General features: G+C 35.1%; 1 protein-coding gene across 1 annotated transcript in view; it reads right to left on the reverse strand.

Moving 5' to 3' along the window:
* The window catches only part of SMARCA2 (SWI/SNF related, matrix associated, actin dependent regulator of chromatin, subfamily a, member 2), a 113,347-nt gene that overhangs the window by 47,779 nt on the left and 46,756 nt on the right, over nt 1–18,812 (reverse strand). The window contains exons 14-24 of the mRNA XM_065744157.1: nt 18,502–18,602; nt 18,017–18,164; nt 14,465–14,628; nt 12,849–12,915; nt 12,188–12,298; nt 9,947–10,189; nt 9,527–9,640; nt 7,378–7,485; nt 5,267–5,353; nt 4,380–4,426; nt 1,465–1,631 (exon numbers count right to left, since the gene is read on the reverse strand). Coding sequence (XP_065600229.1) covers nt 1,465–1,631; nt 4,380–4,426; nt 5,267–5,353; nt 7,378–7,485; nt 9,527–9,640; nt 9,947–10,189; nt 12,188–12,298; nt 12,849–12,915; nt 14,465–14,628; nt 18,017–18,164; nt 18,502–18,602 — 1,357 coding nt within the window. The remainder of the gene's footprint in view (nt 1–1,464; nt 1,632–4,379; nt 4,427–5,266; nt 5,354–7,377; nt 7,486–9,526; nt 9,641–9,946; nt 10,190–12,187; nt 12,299–12,848; nt 12,916–14,464; nt 14,629–18,016; nt 18,165–18,501; nt 18,603–18,812) is intronic.

The following is an 18,812-nucleotide window of genomic DNA, read 5'->3' on the forward strand; positions in this document are numbered from 1 at the left end:
AAATCTACATGTATATATTATGATGCATCATGGAAGGTAATCAGAGAATTGAAGAAGTTGAAGGAAATAAATCTCACTGATTTATGAATTACCTGCAAAACTTTAACCAAAACAAAAAGTTATATTTATCATACTGAGTACTGCCATTGACATTCTAGCATGGAAAGGATTAATATAAAAATATATCAAGTATGGTAACATGTAATATTTAAAATGCAATATTATTCAGCATTCTCATATGGGAGCATTGGACCACCAGCAAGCCAGAGGTGTAATAGGAGTTTTATTAGCACACTACTATATACCTTGGTCAGTTTTGACTTAGACATCCTGTGTCACAAGATAGTACACTTGTGCCTCAGTTTCATTACCTTGATTTACATTTGAGAATGACATCTTTCAAGTTTTTACATTCATTAACACTTGCAAAAGACTAGCATAATTCTCAATGTTAAAATTTTCTTCCAAATACAGTATGAATCAAACAGACAACTTAAAATGCAAGGATAAAACCAAGAACAGCAAAAAGATCTTAAACACTCATTTATTCATGCTGTTCTTCATATTTTTCTTATATCATTGCTTTTCTATACAAAAGGCATGTTGATAAGAGCTGCTGGTCCTGTGTAGTAGCATTACGTGTGAGATAAGTTAATTAAAAATAAATGTTATTTAAGAAGGTCAGTACAGAGACAGCCATCATGGAAGAAGGCCAAAACAAAAACATCTTCCAGATACGATTTTGAATCTTTGAGTTATTTTCTTTTAATATTCCTCAACTATGCTTCTAACTTTTTTTCGTAGGTATAAAAAATAAAAAACAAAAAACAAGCTATCTACACATTAAATAATTGAGGCTAGTGACCTTCCTGTGAAAATCAAAAGAAATTTATAGGTACCACTTTATCTGTCACTGGAATTCATCTATCCTGCGGAGAATGATAATGAAACTTTAGTCACCAGTAAATTAATTTCACTGGAATCTAGTCAAAATATCTATCAACAAAAGAATATATTACGTCAACCTGGGTACTGACAACTGACTGGGATTCTGGACTGTAGTTCTCTATATCATCTGTGTTTCAGGAACAGATCTGAGTGCCCACCAAAACAATCCCTCAGCCATACTGTTTGCAAGTTAAACAGATGAAAAAAAATGTCAAAGAGACAAGGAGTCAGATGTATCTCAGATTACTCTACTAAAACAAGAAGTACACCCTGCACAGTACCTCATTTGTAAGGGCATGGAAAATTCCAGTGTAGCGCAGCTTATAGGTCTATAGCTACACCTTCATGACAAGCCCTTGAAGGCTTTTCCTTCACAGAACTGCCAAATCTGTTCACACTTCTATAGAGTCACATCACAGCACTGTCATACAAGGAAGAGAACCTAGGTGTCCCATGATGAAAACTAACAAAGGACGACAGCCCTTAACTTATTTATTCTGTTTTCATTCAGCTTACCATCAAGACGTAAGTAGAGGAAATTGCGAAAGGCAAAGTAGTCTTCCATAATGGTCATGAGTGATGTCATTTGACAGAAGAGAAGCACACGATGGTTTGTAGCTCGTAACTTTGGTAGAATGCGATCAAGTAGCTCAAACTTCCCTGAGGCCCGATAAAGTTCAGCTCTGTTTAAGAGAAGCAGCACAGTAAGTGCTAGAATAAGACTACAAATATAAATGCTTTTAGCCATTATCATGCCATGGTATAACAGAAAAATTCATTTAAGATAAACAAGACTAATAGAACTTTTTGAATTACTTTATGTTGATTAAAATAAAAAATAAAAAACCATGAATTTCTGCTTGGAATGGATTTTCATTCTGTTACAAAAATCTTGTGGACTTACAGCCACACCTGCCTTTATAGAATGGGATTTTGTCTCACTGTGCATCAAAACAAACACAATTTCTTAGCTAAGTAATAAGCCATCTATCTGATAAGACAATCACCTGTTGATTTTGCTTTCAACAGGTATTTTTTGCAGCCACAATTTGCTCTAGTTAGGTATATGTTAGAAATCTTACAACTCAACTACAATAAAAAACTCCCTTTCTACTGAACTGCTATCTTAAGGGTAATAGATGAATTCTAAACTGGACTAAAATACAAAGATAACAGGAGAAGCTTTATAGGGGATAAACACTTTCAACATGTACCCTCAGCAGTCTTGCACAATGTTTAGCTCCTCTGCTTAACTGCTTTTCTCTCTTCTCACTATGAAATGCAAAACAGATGGCTAGTGCTGAAATTCAAGCCATAACTAAGAAAATGAGTGAAAGCAAAAACTATAACTGAAACAACATAACAAAGATGTGCACCAAAAAAAAATTTTGCTTAACTATTTTCTAACCTTGACAATACACTACAAATACAATCAGTATCAACTACATAATTAAATAAAAAGTTATGCTGCCTTCTGATGTGCGCACAGACATAAGGACTTAGCAAAAGACTAAATTGTTTAGAAGCGAAGTGGTCTGATTAAAAAAAAATATTATTTTTAAAAAGCAGCAAAAGTGTCAGGGATACACATCTTTCCTTTGAAGTAATAAACTTACAGACAGTTGGATGAAAAAGTGCCAAGAAAAAAAAGGTATTTCATTTCAAATAACTAGTGTATGAAGTGCTGCTTTAATTTAGAATAAATGTGGTAGAAGTTAAAGAAGAACACAAAAGCAACAAGAAAATTCCTCATGATATCTCTTGAAGAGTCACTGTAATAAATTTTAGGTGTCTGGTTTCTATATTGTTTCATAGAAAGGGAAAGGAAAGACATAATTCTACCACATTCTCTGTCTGTTCTCCTGAAATGAATGTAGTCACAAAAGCCTCACCTAAGAGGTCTAGTACTGGTTATTTTGCCTTAAATAAATGTATTCTGTGTCTCCCTTGCCTTCCTATATAAAGGACATAAAATACAGCATGATGGGTATTCTCCCAAGCTTTCTTCACAGGCACAACTCCATGCTGCTAAGAAAACACTAAGCCATATGCATACATCACAGGGCTATCATTTGCCTCCAATCAGAAAGTCATCTAGCTATAAGCACTCTTCAGTACAATAAATGTTTGATCATTATGTTGCATCACACTAAGAACTAGTAATAGAGAGGAGAACACTCTTAAAGCATTCTCATACCAAATAATTTCTACTGGGAATCTAATGAAGAAAAGGAAATATCCTACTTTTGTGCAGGTCAAGTGCTAAGAACACTTGAGCTTGGAGAGATGGAAAGTTGGAGGTAAATGTTACAAATGATTTAGAATGATACATGAAGTAAGGATTCATTTTAGGAAATATGCACTTCAGAATGAGAAAACGGTACATAATTCTGCTCATCTGAAATACTGTGAAATATTTTCTGAAATTTCAAAAGCCCTGAATTTCCAGGTGCAGGTGAGACTCAGAACTAAAATGCACAAGGTAGATATAGAAAACTGTGGGTGTGTATAAAATAATGATGGAAACAATCCTCTAAAACAGTCATCTGCTTAGCCAACACTATCTTAATGCAGCAATGTTCAGTCTGTTTGAGAAGGACACTGACTGACATATGGTTTCCAGTAGTCACAGCGTTCCTTCCTTTTTTCTTTGTATAACTGCTTCAAAGATAGAATTTTTACATGTGTCTGACCGAGTGTATTCTGGCAAAGACTGGCATAGTGAGTATGCCCTCCTCTCCAGTAAAAAAGAAAAGAAATATCTGTTCCATCCATCTGTCTCTCAAAGGCTGAGACCCTGGATTTCAAATTTCCGGTTTAGTACAATTGTATGAATTAACGTTATGTCTGATGACTAAACTTTGCCTTGCTTCAGAATAAACAGATGATAAAAGCTGGCATTTGTGAAATCACAAGAGAATGTCGCACAAGCGAGGCCTCAGTCATGTAGTTAGTTGTAATCAGTTGACATATATGAAACACAGCAGTTAAGCATCAAAAAGACTTTCAAAGGGTTACGGCTTTACTGTTTGTCATGCAGTAAACAACTGGACATTTGTCTTTCAAGTTCTATTTTGTAGGGCTGGATTAGTATGATCATGGGAGAGTTATCCCTACCTCTGAAGGGGAGAGGAGAAATGGCACAACCATAGCTGCACAGAATCAGCTATTGAGAGAACCAATCAAGCATATAAGAATTTCTAGATGGATCGCCTTTGAATACATAAGCTAATACTAAAAAAAAAACAAATTGCAAGGCTGGCTTTTGAGATAGCCTTGCCTTACGGTTATTAGAAGTCTTCTTAAAAATAATATTTCCCTGATTTAGTTTATAAACTGCTTATGCCTGTTAGCTTTTATCTTCCAGGAAAAGGTTATGATGCAGTAGTTCTAACAGCTTATATAAAAAGAAAGAAAAAAATTATAGTTACCCGTTGATGACACCATTTGAGTAGCCTAAATGTTCAGCAAAGGATTCCTGCAGAGTTGCAAGCAATGAACAGGTTATTATAAATAAGAAACCAAATTTTATTCACCCTTATTTCAACTATGTTAAATATATGAATGTTAGACCTTGAATTCTAATATGCTGATACCGTTGATATCCACCTGGTTGCACTAGTGCTCTGCTCAATATTTTTCTGCACTGCTATTATTTGAAACTCAGATTACAAATACAATAGAGCCTAACTGAATTACAGTCACAGAAGAACTATTTGAAAATTACTCAATTAACATACAAAAGAATGAACACTGAAACAACAATAATGTATCACAGTAGGTATTTGTTTATTCACAAATGTAGTTTCATTTCATGTATTTATTATACTTCCTATATGTACTAGCTTATTTATGTACTTTGTGTCTTACTGAGAGATGCTATATCAATAGCATATTTTTGATGAAAAATAAGGTGGACAGGATAGGAGAATTTTGGATACAGTAAAGGATCAACAGTTTACTAGTATAAAGATTCCAGCACTTGGTACTTTGGACTAATATGTCTAAATCATAGATTAGTTCTACATAGAGGTTAAGTTACTCTGGAATGACCTCTTTCAGTTTTTTAGAGAAAGTATCTCAATAAGACTAAAGGCATTAAAAGTAGACTTTAGATTGCCAATAAAAAAACTGGAAACTGCTCCATTTCTTTCTAAACATAAAGTACTGGAATTAGTTTGCTTTTCAAATGTTTCTTTTCCAACACAAATGATGTGGACAGTTGTCCCCTACCACACACTTAAGCTTCAACAGCAGTTTTCTATTACATTAGCCATACGGAATAAAAACAATTAAAAATCAAACCTGGCAACCTTACCTCAATGTGTTGAAACATATATGGATGATTGCATATCTTTCTCAGTTGCATGATGGTGTTCATTAGAGTTTTTGCACCACCTTTTCCCTATCAAAATAAACAATGCAAATCAAATGCTGAATTTCATTTCCTACCTAATTAATGAAGCTTCTGAAAGACGTATTTCAGTGCAGGTAATCCAGGCACCAAACCATTATTAAAACAAAAAATAAACAAAAGAAATAAACATCAATGGAGTAAAAAAAGACAACAAAGAGAACAAAGAAAACCATAAACTGTAACAGTTTTTTTTTCTTGCCACATAAATTCACCTATCATAAAGATGCTCCATAATAAAACAAAGACCTGAACATAATCTGCAAAAGGTATTCTGTCTGATATCCACAGTCAGAAGCAGTACAACTTTTGTCCCGCTTTACCATTTATTTTCAGCATGAACTACTTTGGAACTAAGCCCTCCTGGCAGGAAACAGTAGTAGCTGGATGCTTTTCAATTCTACAGTATCTGCTTCTCCTTTCCAGGCCAAGCAAAACACAAGGCAACAAACAGCAAAAATACTAGGTAAGCACAATGCATGAGACATTCTAATATTTAACAAACTTTATTTTCAAAACCTACTCTGTAGTGAATCATTCCTAGAAGCAGGACTGAATTCAGACAATGTTCAGTTCAGCTATGAGACACTGCAAAACACTGAAGAATTAGGTGCTGGACTAAGCTGTATGTTTACAACACAATTGCATCTAGTGGACTAGTATACTAGTAAACTAGGTAACACTGTGAGAACTATGCTATTCCGTCATATAATATACTTGTGATAGTCTAATCTTTACTGGAATGTACACTAAGAACTTAACTTCATGACATATAAAACTAAAATCATAACAAAAGAATAGGAATTTTACATCTGGAGCGTGTACTCCATACACCTAAAACAACTTCTTGTTCCTTACAAAATCATCTCAAATTTTCTCAGAAAGGTATTCATATTTGCACTATTTCCTGAAACGCTGCTGCTCAATGAATTCTCTCTAGTCTGAGCTGGTTGCTGGCTGGGCTTAGCAGAAAGACAGAATTTTTTTCCTAACAGAAGTTCTTTGCTCAATGAACCTAAAAGTACTCAACAATCATCACCTCCCTCTGCTGGCAATGAGTAGTACTGGTTAAGAGAGCCTGATGAAGCAGCCTTAGAAAAGAAAGTGAACAAAGAGAAGGTTGGAAGACAGTAAAAAATGAGACAATTGGACTGGAAGTAAGTGTCTGTTAAAACAACAGAGGCAGTCTGAAGTAATTAAACAAAAAGCTCAGAGAAGCAACTGTGGGATAATCAGCAAAATATTCTGAGCTGGTTTATCTGCAAAAGCACAGTGGAAAGACAGTATGTAATTGCATAATATGAGTAAAATGCACAAAGCAGAGGCAGTTAGGAACCTGTCACAAACAAAAACTTTTATGTAAGTTGTTCTGCAGTGAGAGACAAGAACTCTCATGGTGCATTCAACATATTTCACATTTATCATAATATATATTATACACTTATATACTTAATTAAGCTCATGCATGGAAATTTATTTTCCCTATATTAGCTGGATCAAGTCCCAGAATGCCATAATCAACATTTACTGATACGTAGTTTCACATCCAATTCTATGAATCTGAATCCTACTGTTCTCTTAAGAACTTTTTCACTACTGGATTAATTAAGTACGAATGCAGGCCTGCAAGCCTAGCTGGCCAAAACCAGGTTTATGCTAATAGCTCTGGGAGATGACAAGAATAGCCTCCTGCAGTCAGAGCTGCTGCAAACACAATTATTCAGGTAAGTTTTTAGACTCTGTCAAGAGAAATACTGTTTGGGTTGGTTTTTTTTTTTCTAAATATTGTCTGTTTGAGAAATGTATGTACACTTACTATGTTTATTTTTTATTTTTTTCCTTGTGAATAGTGAAGAAATACTGCAGTCATTTAAAACAATCTCTGATAGAGATTCAATTTCCCATGAAAGACACCTGCAGGAAAAGTCTACATACTAACATTATGAAAAAGAAATCATTTGGTTAAGAAGTAATTGTAACACAGTTTCCTGCATGTTCTAGTCTTTGACTTGTACCTTCTTGTCTTTCTCAGAACCATCAGTAAGAAGGATTCCTTTGGCTTGCATGTGACGGTACAGAATCTTCTGGAGAGCAGACATGTCACATTTGATCACATATTCCACCTAGAGTTTGAAGAAAGACAAAACAAAACACAAATATAATAATTTTAGCAGACTCTAACTGCAGGTTCTTGTCACCCTAAAACACTAACCAAATAACTTCCTCTTTTATCTACAACTGTTAGGATACAGCACCTTAGACTTCAGGAAGCAGCAATCCAAACGCAAGTATAGCAATAGGTACTTCAAAGCACTATCTGTGAATTAGAATTACCTTTAAATGGCTGGATTCTGAAAATGTAACCACAAAACAGAACCCTAAGAATCTAACTGCAAAACTGCTGAACACTTTTTACAATTTTTTTAATAACATTTCAGTAATGTGTAACTTATTGCTTAACATGGAGTTTAAATAAAATAAATAACTATGTTTGACACCCTGTGGACATTACAGTGTCTGCAAAGCACAGTAAAAATCACTGTTATTCACATGGCAAATAAGCATAAGTATCCCTTACACTGCCTGTCTAGCATTATGCTTACCTAGGAATGCAAGCATGTTCTTAGTAGCAACTAAAGATACAGGGAGTTCATGAAGCAGTGTATGAACCACGCAATCAGTTTAAGTTCTTATTCTCCTTTGCAAAACTACATTTATGAAAGCAAGTTTTGACTGTATATTGTCTTCAAATCTATGCATATTCCATCCTAACATATTTTTCCCAACATTCAGCTTTCAGATTACAGCTACTATGCTTTTAATGTGTAAAAATGAAGAAATGAATAAATAACAGTCCCATAAAAAACCCAGATGAATGACTAGAAATCTTATGAAAGTTCTAGAAGAAGAGTAAGTTAATAAGAAATAAATAATAAAATTATAAGGTTATTTTCATAAAAGAAGGTCAGAAGGATACAATCATAAAAAGAGAAGTAACTATGCCTTGAATGCCCCCTTTACTAAGATTCAGTAATGTCCCTTTTTTTTTTTTTTTTTCCTGAATTTGGTATGGAAACAAAAACTTCTAAATCCTTCCTTCTCCAGTGCCTATTAATAGATTTAACAAATACACTAACTCTAAGTGGCCACTAAACTAGAATTAAATTAGAATTATAAATTAGAATTAAAAAATAAAAACACTAGTATTTTTAAATTTAAGTACATCTCATTCTCAAATAAATGTTGCATTGGTGGGTACTGACAATTTAACTGTTGAGTCACAGCAGTAACAGCACTTACAAGCTATAAAGATGAGAAAGACTTAAAACAAGCCCTCCACTTAAGTACTGTCAGTGAATATAGGGCTATTTGTTCATTCCACCACTGTTGATTAACAACACACAAAAAAACATTTTTGGTACTGCTTCAACCCAGAAGATCTTAGAAGCAAAGATCCCCTTATTGTGCCTTCAAATTTGCTTTAAAAATAAACAAACAAAACCAAAAAACACAACCATAGTTGCTGTCATTATTTTGAAAAGAATAAAAGTGAAAGGTGACACAGGATTGCAGAGGAAGGCAGGATGAGGACAAATGAAATACATAAAGACAATGATATTTCAAATCAGAACAGAATTTTACATTCTGATTACAAATCTACATTCTAAACTTGAATAAACAAACAAAACAAAACAAACTTTTGACATTTCATGTAACTCAAAGCTCACGGAATATTAACTTAGGATAAAATTCTGTCCACTTAATAATGTTGGCAATAATAACTATGAATTTTTGTGCAATGGTTAAGAGAACAAAAGGTTCCACCCACTGTGGGGAAGATGGGATAGGACAGAATATAATGCACAATGTACGGTCAACTCATTTACACCTTGCAATCCATTCCAACAGAACTAAGCTGAGGGCCTTATACATATCATGGATGACTACAAATAAAATTTAAGCTGCAAGACTTATGATGAAGCCTGAGAATACAAAAACTTCAGGTCTTCAGAACTCCTCAGCTGAGAGATTTCTTTGCAAGAAGTTATGAAAAAAACCCAGAGCTGTTAGAGAAATCCTCATCTGTAAAATACATCTGAAAAAAAACCCATCACATAATACTTAAATGAATGTATTAGACTCCTTCCACAGATCACTGCAAACCTTTTCTGGCAGTTGAGATTCAACTTCTTTCTTCAGTCTTCTCAGCAAGAAGGGTCGGAGTACTTTGTGGAGGCGACGGATGATCAGAATAGTCTCTTCTTCATTTAAGTCCACCTACAGAAGTTTATAGAAGTCATTACAAGACAACTTAGTGTATTAGGTCATGCCATGTCCCACATGAAAGCTAAGTACGTGCATTAATTATGTTACAATTAAACCGATTCAAATTAAAAAAAAAAAAAGACACTCAAATTCTCTGGCATTACAGAGGTGGCTTTTAGTTACTAGTAGTTAACTCCTTACCTACCAGAGACAGTTCAAGCACTACTGTGCTTCTGAAAACAAAATGGATCTCATACAAAGTGTTCTGTTTCTACAACTTAGAAAAACAAAATAAAACAAAAAACTTGATAAGAGTACCCTTTCTCCTGTCATGGCAAACGGAGCATTGAACCACTGTTCAAAGGTGCTACAGCTCTTGAAAATGGTTGGGAGAAGGAAATTGAGAAGAGCCCACAGTTCAGGCAATTTATTCTGCAATGGTGTCCCAGTCAGTAGTATTCGTCTAGGAGCCACATAGTGAGTGTTCAAGACCTGAGTCAGTTTGCAATGATGATTCTTCATCCGGTGACCTTCATCTACTATCATGTATTTCCATCGAATCTGGAAAAAAAAAAAGAAAAAAAAGGAAAAGGAAAGTTAGTAAACCTAAGCCAGACAGAAATTATTTCCAACAGGCATAGATTAAAAATATTTTAAATGTGAAACATCAATCAAGGGAATAAACAAATCAAGCACTATCAAAGCACCTGTGACCTATGCTGAACTTAATGATAATGCTGAATTTTCACTTGAATTGCACAAAAACCAGCTAATTCCTCACATTTCCAGGAAAGAATTTAGGATGATTGGCTCTTTAAAGTCCGAATACGGGTTAGATGGGAAGAAAAGAGACCACATTTCTAAATGAATGCTTGCAACAACAACCCTGACAAAAGACATAAGTATTTTCAGTCAAAATAACTATGCTTGCAAGGAACAACAAACCATGAACCTTGCTTTGATTCAGCTAGTGTAATCTTTTTACTTGTGAATGAAGCCAGATAGTTAAGATCATCTCTATTACTACACTTCAAATAAAGTTTATAGTTTTAAATGCAAAAGCTTGCATTCACAGTGGATGCTGAAATAAAGTTGTTCATGTCGTCAGCTACTATCTACTACAACATGAGCAGTTAACAGAAAATGACACATTGATTGTATGACTGGGAGGGCCTAGGTTTGTAGTTCTCATGTACTTTCATAGATGCAATTTCCATTTTATAAGACAGGTGGAATGCCATAGTGTTCTTCCTATCTTTTAGGAACTCAGTAATCTTAAACTGTTCTCAGTGGTTCAGAATCAAGCCAATAAAATGAAATGCCTTTGTATTAGAGAGGAAAAAGATTCACGTAAATATGTAGCTAAGAAACAGAATGAAATAAAATGGAACAACAAAAGAAAACAACAGGAGCACAATTTTTTCCATCAGGCAAAATTCCATCTTAGTCTGCACTAAGCTTCTAAAGTAATTCATTATATCTGAGTAACCCCTACTGACAATTTGAGCCTTTAAGAACTGAGCCATGTGCAATGAAGAGTCTGGATAACGATGTGATATACGCAACTGTACAGTCACATTGGAAAAAGCACCACACAGCTGGAAAAGCTCTAATAGGAGTGTGCTTCTGGTCAGAAACAGAATGAAAAAAAGTAAACTAAGGCTGTAGTTTAGAATAAATGTTATTAAGCAGACAGGAGAAAAATCACACTTTTCCAAGGGCAGGCACATCTAAAGTACTGAAAAAACCGCATAGCAAAGCAATAATGCTCTTACCATATTTAAGAAAATCCCAGTGTTTATAAAAGGAAAACAGATGTGACTGAAATATACAATAATTAACAAGAGGAAGGAAAAAATATGACAATTTTTCTGAAAGACAGAAAAACCCAGGACTTCTTTATAAACCAATAATATGTTTCCTGTATCCTGAGCTACACCAAAAGAGGGGTGTCTAGGAGGGCAAGAGACTTGATTGCCCAACTCTACTCCACCCTTGGCAGGCCCCATCTAGAGAACCACATCCAGGCCTGGGGCCTTCAGCACAAAAAAGCTGTAGAGCTGTTGGTGAGTGTCCAGAGGAGGGCCATAAAGAGGGCTGAAGCACCTCTCCTATGAAGAAACACTGAGAGCTGAGGTTCTTCACTCTAAATAGAAGACCACATTGCAGCCTTCCAGTACATGAAAGGAGCTTATAAGCAGGACAGAAATCGTTTTTTCACATGGTTTGGTAGTGATATGACCAAATTGAATGGTTTTAAAACAAAAAAGCAGAGTTTTAGATCAGATGTTAGGGGGAAGTATTTCACCCAGAGGGTGGTGAGACATTGGAACAGGTTGCCTAGAGAAGTTGTGGATGCCCCATCCTTGGAGGCATCCAAGCTGGATGTGGCCCTGGACAGCCTGACAGGCCCTGGACTACCCACAGCAAGGGGTTGAAACTAGATGATCTTAAGGTCTCTATCAACTCAAGCCATTCTATGATCCTATCTTTCTGTGCTATGTACCATTTGAAAATATCTTGCACATCTTGCCTTTAAGAGACAAGAATCATTATTACCTTAGCAAGGATATGTTTGTCCTTTATTATGTACTCGTAAGTAGTTAAAAGAACATTAAATTTTCCACTTCGAAGCTGAGGAACAAGTGAGCGGCGCATTGCAGGTGTACCCTAAAAAAGAGGGAAATGAGTATTAGTTATTCATTCTTCTGAGGAATTAATTAGATCCATCTTTTTATGAATCAGTACAGCAAGCACATGAACTAGTAATCCTACATTATTGCAAAGAATTTATTTATATATTCCAAACTTACTCAGAGTCCTTCCCCTAACTTGTTGCTAGAATATAGTTTTTTTGTTTTCTTTTTTAATATCAGGGAGCAAAAACATGCTAGTCTTGTCTTATTACTAATTGCACATCCTCACTGCTACCACAGTAGTCAAAAAGCAAGTAGTCAGTTATGTGTAAAATATGAAGTATTGCTCATTTGTATTGCTCTCATTAGATGCTTTGCACTCTGCCAATTAACAATTTTCTTCTGCATTTCACTATCTGAAAGCAATTATAGTTCATTACAGTCATCTTCTTAGGATGATTAACTCTCGCTGCTTAGTACATGATATATATGTGACAAATTTAGAAATGCATGCAGAGGCAAGGGAAAAACAAGCTCTAATCTCAATCCTTCACATTCATAATCATATAAAATGTGAATCAAACCTTGTAAGATATCTTCACCACAGAAGGAGCCCATTTGTCAAATTCATATGTCCAGTTGGATAACGTTCTACCATAGAAAAAGAAATACTTCATTACTCATAGTTGTAATGTTATGAATATAATTCACAGTGGATGCTCAATTTTCAACTCATTTCATATAATCAACCCCCATAATTAAAAGCATATTTTAAAAAAATAATAAAAACCATGCACTGTAATAAAATGCATGCATTTCAGTGAAACAAAAACAGGAAAAATATCTTTCAGCTCACATTCAGAGAAACTCTTCAAAGTCCATTCAGAATTGTGTTTTACAGTAATACTTGTATTTTAGAGCATATTAAGGATAAGAAAGACAAATCAGAACAGAAAATACATTCATGAATTATTTTATGCTACTTAGAATCCACAAACTGAGTTTATAACTTTTAAAATCTAGCCTGATGATGCTGACAGTATAATTCATCTATTTTTAACTCTAATTACGTTAATGTAATTGAGTGCAACTATGCATGTTTATTTCTACCACAGAGGTGCAACAAACAGCTTTTTAAATGGAGCAAAAACAGATTTTTTTTTCGGTAACTAGATCTGCAATGGTGGAAGCAATGGCTATTACTGTCACAGTAGGGAAAACATAGAGAAAGAGGTCTTTTAAAACACCTATAGGAAACATTATATATTATAACATATAACATTATATGTTATAAATATTAACATTATAACCTATAGGAAAAATTATTAATAACATTCTTCTATTTTTAACTTTGTTTTACTTCATGGGGTTTCTCCTTGCCACTTCTTCTCACACTAGTGAGAATTATGATGCACATCATTTGTACATCATAATCTAACAGAAAGGACAAGGAACTTCTGTATACATATCAAGACATTTATAACATACACAAAATGATAAGAAAACAAACCCCCAAGATGCTACGTGAGTTTCATAGTCCCTAACAGTTTTTTTTTTTAAATACAGCACCTCAAAATCTCTGGAACTCACACCACACCTTTGGTGAAAGCAAAATTACTTACAAAAACAAAAATCTATAAACAAGTAGAATCTTGGAAAACAGAAAGAAGCCAATAAGACAAATTATGATGGTCATAATACTGCATAACTGGCCAAGCTGTGAATATCGCACATGAAAACTACAGCAAGGGCCAGCTATACAGTAATTAAAAGACTATCCTATCTCAATGAAGCATGATTACTTACTATTTGATAGGGCAGCATTGTTTAAAGAACTATAAAACAGATTTTCAGTATCACAGTTAAAGTAGAATGGGGATCTGCAGGCATTTAATATGGAAGAAAACACTATTCTCCTCTTGTGGCTTAGGAGTAAATAATGGTAAATTCACTACACATTTTGTCACAGGAATAAGAGAGAGATCAGTGAAAACAAGTCCTTTCATCAGCCATCTGGTTAACCTTCCAGTTCCAGATGGTTACTTGGGAAGAAATCATGAATAAAAGTACAGAATAGATGCTCAGTATTATCTCAGTGTGGTGGCACATCTTGGTATAACATGAAAAACAAGCATGTATTTCTAATAAATCAATCAGTAATGCTTAGAACTATAATACTAGAATAAGATTTTCTACTTACGAAAGGGGAACGATGATGAGATAAGGGCCATTGAGCCTTTTGTGCTCCATCAAGTAAGTGATAAGTGCAATAGTCTGTATAGTCTTCCCCAATCCCATTTCATCAGCTAAAATCCCATTCAGATTGTTATTATACAGTGAAACCATCCATTCCAGTCCCTGAAGCTGAAATGAAGAATAATATTTTCTGTTATTTAAAATATGCACAAGTAATTAATATAAACACTGAAAATCTGTAGGTTCTCATGACTTGCCTACATGATTTCCTGCTGGATTCACTTCAAAAACACGGTAAGCATGAGAATCTCTGGCTATCTTAACTCCACTTCTTTCTTTCTACCCCCAACCTTAATCACTCACTATTTACTCTACTTATACATGAAAAAGCAGACAAAAACAAACAAACAAACAAAGAAACAAAAAAATCCCTTCAAGATTATTTCTGGTAATAGCTATTTCTAAGTCATCACTCCTGTTGAGGATGATGAGAGCCCAAAATGTAGTCCAATTTTACAAAAGGAGAAAGCTTCTTTTTTTTTTTCTTTTTTTTTTTTTTTTTTACTTTTTTTCCACAAAGTAACATGGGCATGCACTCACAAGGCTGATGAACACTTGACATTACATGAGTTTGTCTTTCCATTTTAGAACTGATGAAATTAAAAGATTTCTGTGCATATTTAATACAGAGTGTGTGCCTCACCAAAAATCTTGTAAAACCAAACTCCTCACACTTCCCAACCGCATTACTGGTATTCTGAGTATTTCGTAGCACACATCAGTACCTGGCTGTCAGTATATGTATGTTAGAGAATGCCTCTTTTCTCCAATTATGACTTGTATATAAAAAAAAACCAAGTGTTGGAAAGAATCCAGAGTACTGTAAGCTAAGAAATATCTATATAAGAGGAGACCCTTACATTTCAGGGAGTATTGCTAGAAAGCACAGACGTAAGCACAGTTACATTTTAGGACTCATATTAACTTGTCACATGGTATTCTGTGCACGTATGTATCCCATTACAAGGGCAATCTAAGTTTCTGCTTCTGATTTATTAGCTTTATGTGTATGTACTGATTGATTTACATTTGGGTACTAAGTTCTCTGAAAAGTACTTTTACTGAACTCAAATCAAGAACGGATCAGAATTTGTTCTGCAACTGTATGTTTCTCTCACAAGTAGCTTTAGAATTGAGAATATGGACCCAGTCATTTCCACATCATTCAACTTTCTGACCTGATATATACAAGTACTGCTATGTCAGGAAAAGACAACCTAACTAAACTTGACATGTAGAAAATACACTTGAAATATAGAAAAGCAGAAAAAAAACTTAAGAAGGAAAAACAACATAAAATACAGTCATCACGGAAGTACAGAGATTCAAGGGGACAGCTGTGAAACACTGAGGTCTCCTTCAGAACATTTTTGCTAGAACCAAAGACAAGTCTTAACACTCTTGCCATAAAGCTCCTTAGCCAAATGTCTCCCTTACTTCTTGTAGTAGCAAGCACTGTATAGAAAAGACATAACGAAGCAAAAAATTGCCAATTCAGTTGTTAGATGTCACATTAAGTAGCTGAAGGATCTGCTCTAACTGGTGATTTCTGCCAGTATTTGTCTAACTCCACAGACTGAATTATTTTACTCTGTGGTACACATGGAAATTGCACCACAAAACACAGATCAGCATGAGTTAACAATATCTCTACACTTCAAAAATAATTAAAATACATAAAGTAGAAGAACTGTCATGCTCCTGTCCATGAGCACATTAAGCCAATAGGACCATCAAATTTATATTGTTATACACTGATTTCATTTATTGCAACAAATTAACCTTCCCAGCAATGAGTAAGGATTACTCAGTAAACAAGGCTGCTGATGAATCCCTACTTCATTTGGAGTACAGCCTGGACAACACACTGACAATGAGGCTGCAAAAATAAGGAGGACCTCAGAAGTGAGGAAGTCGCTTGTTTCTCACAAGAGTGAAATAGATTCTATCTTGTCTTAGTAATAGTTTCTCAATGGTGCCAGAAATGTTAACCTACGATTTTCAAAGATTAGTTATAAATGACAAACTTCGCTCTAAGCAAAACACTTTTGTAAAGATTAATAGAATAATTGAAATTCAGATGGAGTTTTGCTATGAACAAACACAGGACCATGTAATAATTCACTTTGGAATAGCCCAAATCCATGATTGTAACAGGTTGCTCAGGGATTGATTTCGAGGACTAAAAACCTCCCAGGACGGAGATAGTAAAACCTCTCTGAGCCCTCGCCACATTGTTCTTGCAGAGAAAAAGCTTGTATAACCAGTCTCAACCTTCTTGTTTCACCTTTCGTTCATTCTCTTGTTCTCCCACTATGTGGAGGAGTCCAATAAGAAAAGAAAAACACCATGAAATGCTTTGAAAAGACAAAATCAGCTTAATGCTTGCATTTTAAGTAACTTAAACAAGCTGCTGTAATAGATGATAGTGCTGAGAACCATAGGAAGCAGGGACTGTAATTTTGACGCACTACACACTTAGTGATAGTCCTCCTCCTAGTTCTCTGCAAGTACAAAGACATACAGTGGTCAGACTGCATAAAAGATGCATTCTCCCCACACTGTACACTGAAATGTCGGGATTTTAATTAAAATATTAAGTTTTCAACTTTTAAGTATCTGAAGAACATATTGTTATTAAACACTACAAATGAAAACATTAAGCAGAACTGAAACCCTAGCTCAGTAAGATGGATAGTAAAACCAAAACAGTACTAGACTATAATGAAAAAAATGTTGACCTGTACATGGATAGAGTTGTATTATTATTCAAGCAATCTGCATTAAACATTATTCTATGATAGCTATGACTTCTTTGTTTATATGATTCCTTATTTATAATCTAATTTAATTCTTGTACTACTTAAAAAAAAAAAAGAAAAAGAAAAAAACCTTGAGTTTGTCACTTGAAATGCTGCTCTCTTTCCAGGAGATCCTTGTCTTTTTTGGGCTCCCTGGTACAAAAAAGACAGGGATCTGCTGTAAAGAGTCCAGCGGAGGGCTACAAAGATATTAAAGGGCATGGAACACCTCCCTTATGAGGAAAGACTGAGAGATCTGAGTCTGTTAAGCCTTGAAAAAAGAAGACTCAGAGGGGATCTGATACACATCTATAAATATCTAAGGAGCAGGAGGCAAAGGGATGAGGCTGGACTCTTCTCAGCAGTTTGTGGTGACAGGATGAGGGGAAATGGCCGTAAACTGATGTACAGGAAGTTCTGCATAAACGTGTATGGGAACTTCTTCACAGTGCACTGGCACAGGCTGCACACAGAGGTGGTGGAGTCTCCTTCTCTGGAGATGTTTCAGACCCTCCTGGACACCCACCTGTGCAACCTGAGCTAAGGAGCTGCTTTGGCAGGGGGTTGGACTCAATGATCTCTAGAGGTCCCTTCCAACCCCTACAATTCTGTCATTCAGTGAAATACTTCATTTATCTTATGATGTCTAACATCACACAGATTTTAAATATTGAAATGTTTCAAGGATTTCTCACCTGATAATGCTTTAGTGTGCCATTAATTAGAAGAGAAGACTGCTTTTCCACCCTTTCTGTGATTGCATGTGCAACTGTGTAATAGGACTGAGATCCCCTAGCACTATATTGCATACTGTATTCATCATCCACATCTTGCTTGGCTGTCCTGAAAAGCAGAGACAGAACTGAAGTAAATTTCCAGAAAAAAAAACAAACCAACAATTTAAAAAGTTAACAACATGTTTTGATCACAGCTCACAATTGTTTGTAAAGGGACAATGCTAATCACAGACTATGCCAAGTACACTGGATAGAGCTAGTTTTCAAGCAGTAAATAATAAATACTGAATTATTATGTTTCTTTTTCTGCAGATTTTCTTGTCACAGAAGCAACTATAATTCACAGTAAACTACAGCAAGCTATTCTTGGGGAACACCACTAAAAGAAATCACAATTCTTAAAATGAACCACCTAAGAAAAGTAATATGTGAAGAATACTCACTCAATGATTTGTTTAGCATCTTTCTCAGAAACTTCTTCACTGTTAGGATCCAGGAGTATCTTCTCATCTGCTTCTAACCTGCTTGATTCTTCTTCATCATCCTACATAAGACAGAAGAAGAAAGGGCTGTTAGAAAGTGCAACTACTTTCTAAATCATACTTTCAGTGGGCATTCACAAAGTCAGCTTTCACTGATCAACCATTTACGACAGGAACTGAAATCCAGAAGTTCTGCCTACAATTATGTTCCAACAGAACTGCACTCCAGCAAAACAAAAATATTTGACATACATTCTTCAACAGGAGGTTGC

Source organism: Cyrtonyx montezumae, unplaced genomic scaffold (genome assembly GCF_038088225.1).
Source record: "Cyrtonyx montezumae isolate F1298 unplaced genomic scaffold, pur_monq_1.0 scaffold_30, whole genome shotgun sequence".
Classification (NCBI taxonomy): Eukaryota; Metazoa; Chordata; class Aves; order Galliformes; family Odontophoridae; genus Cyrtonyx; species Cyrtonyx montezumae.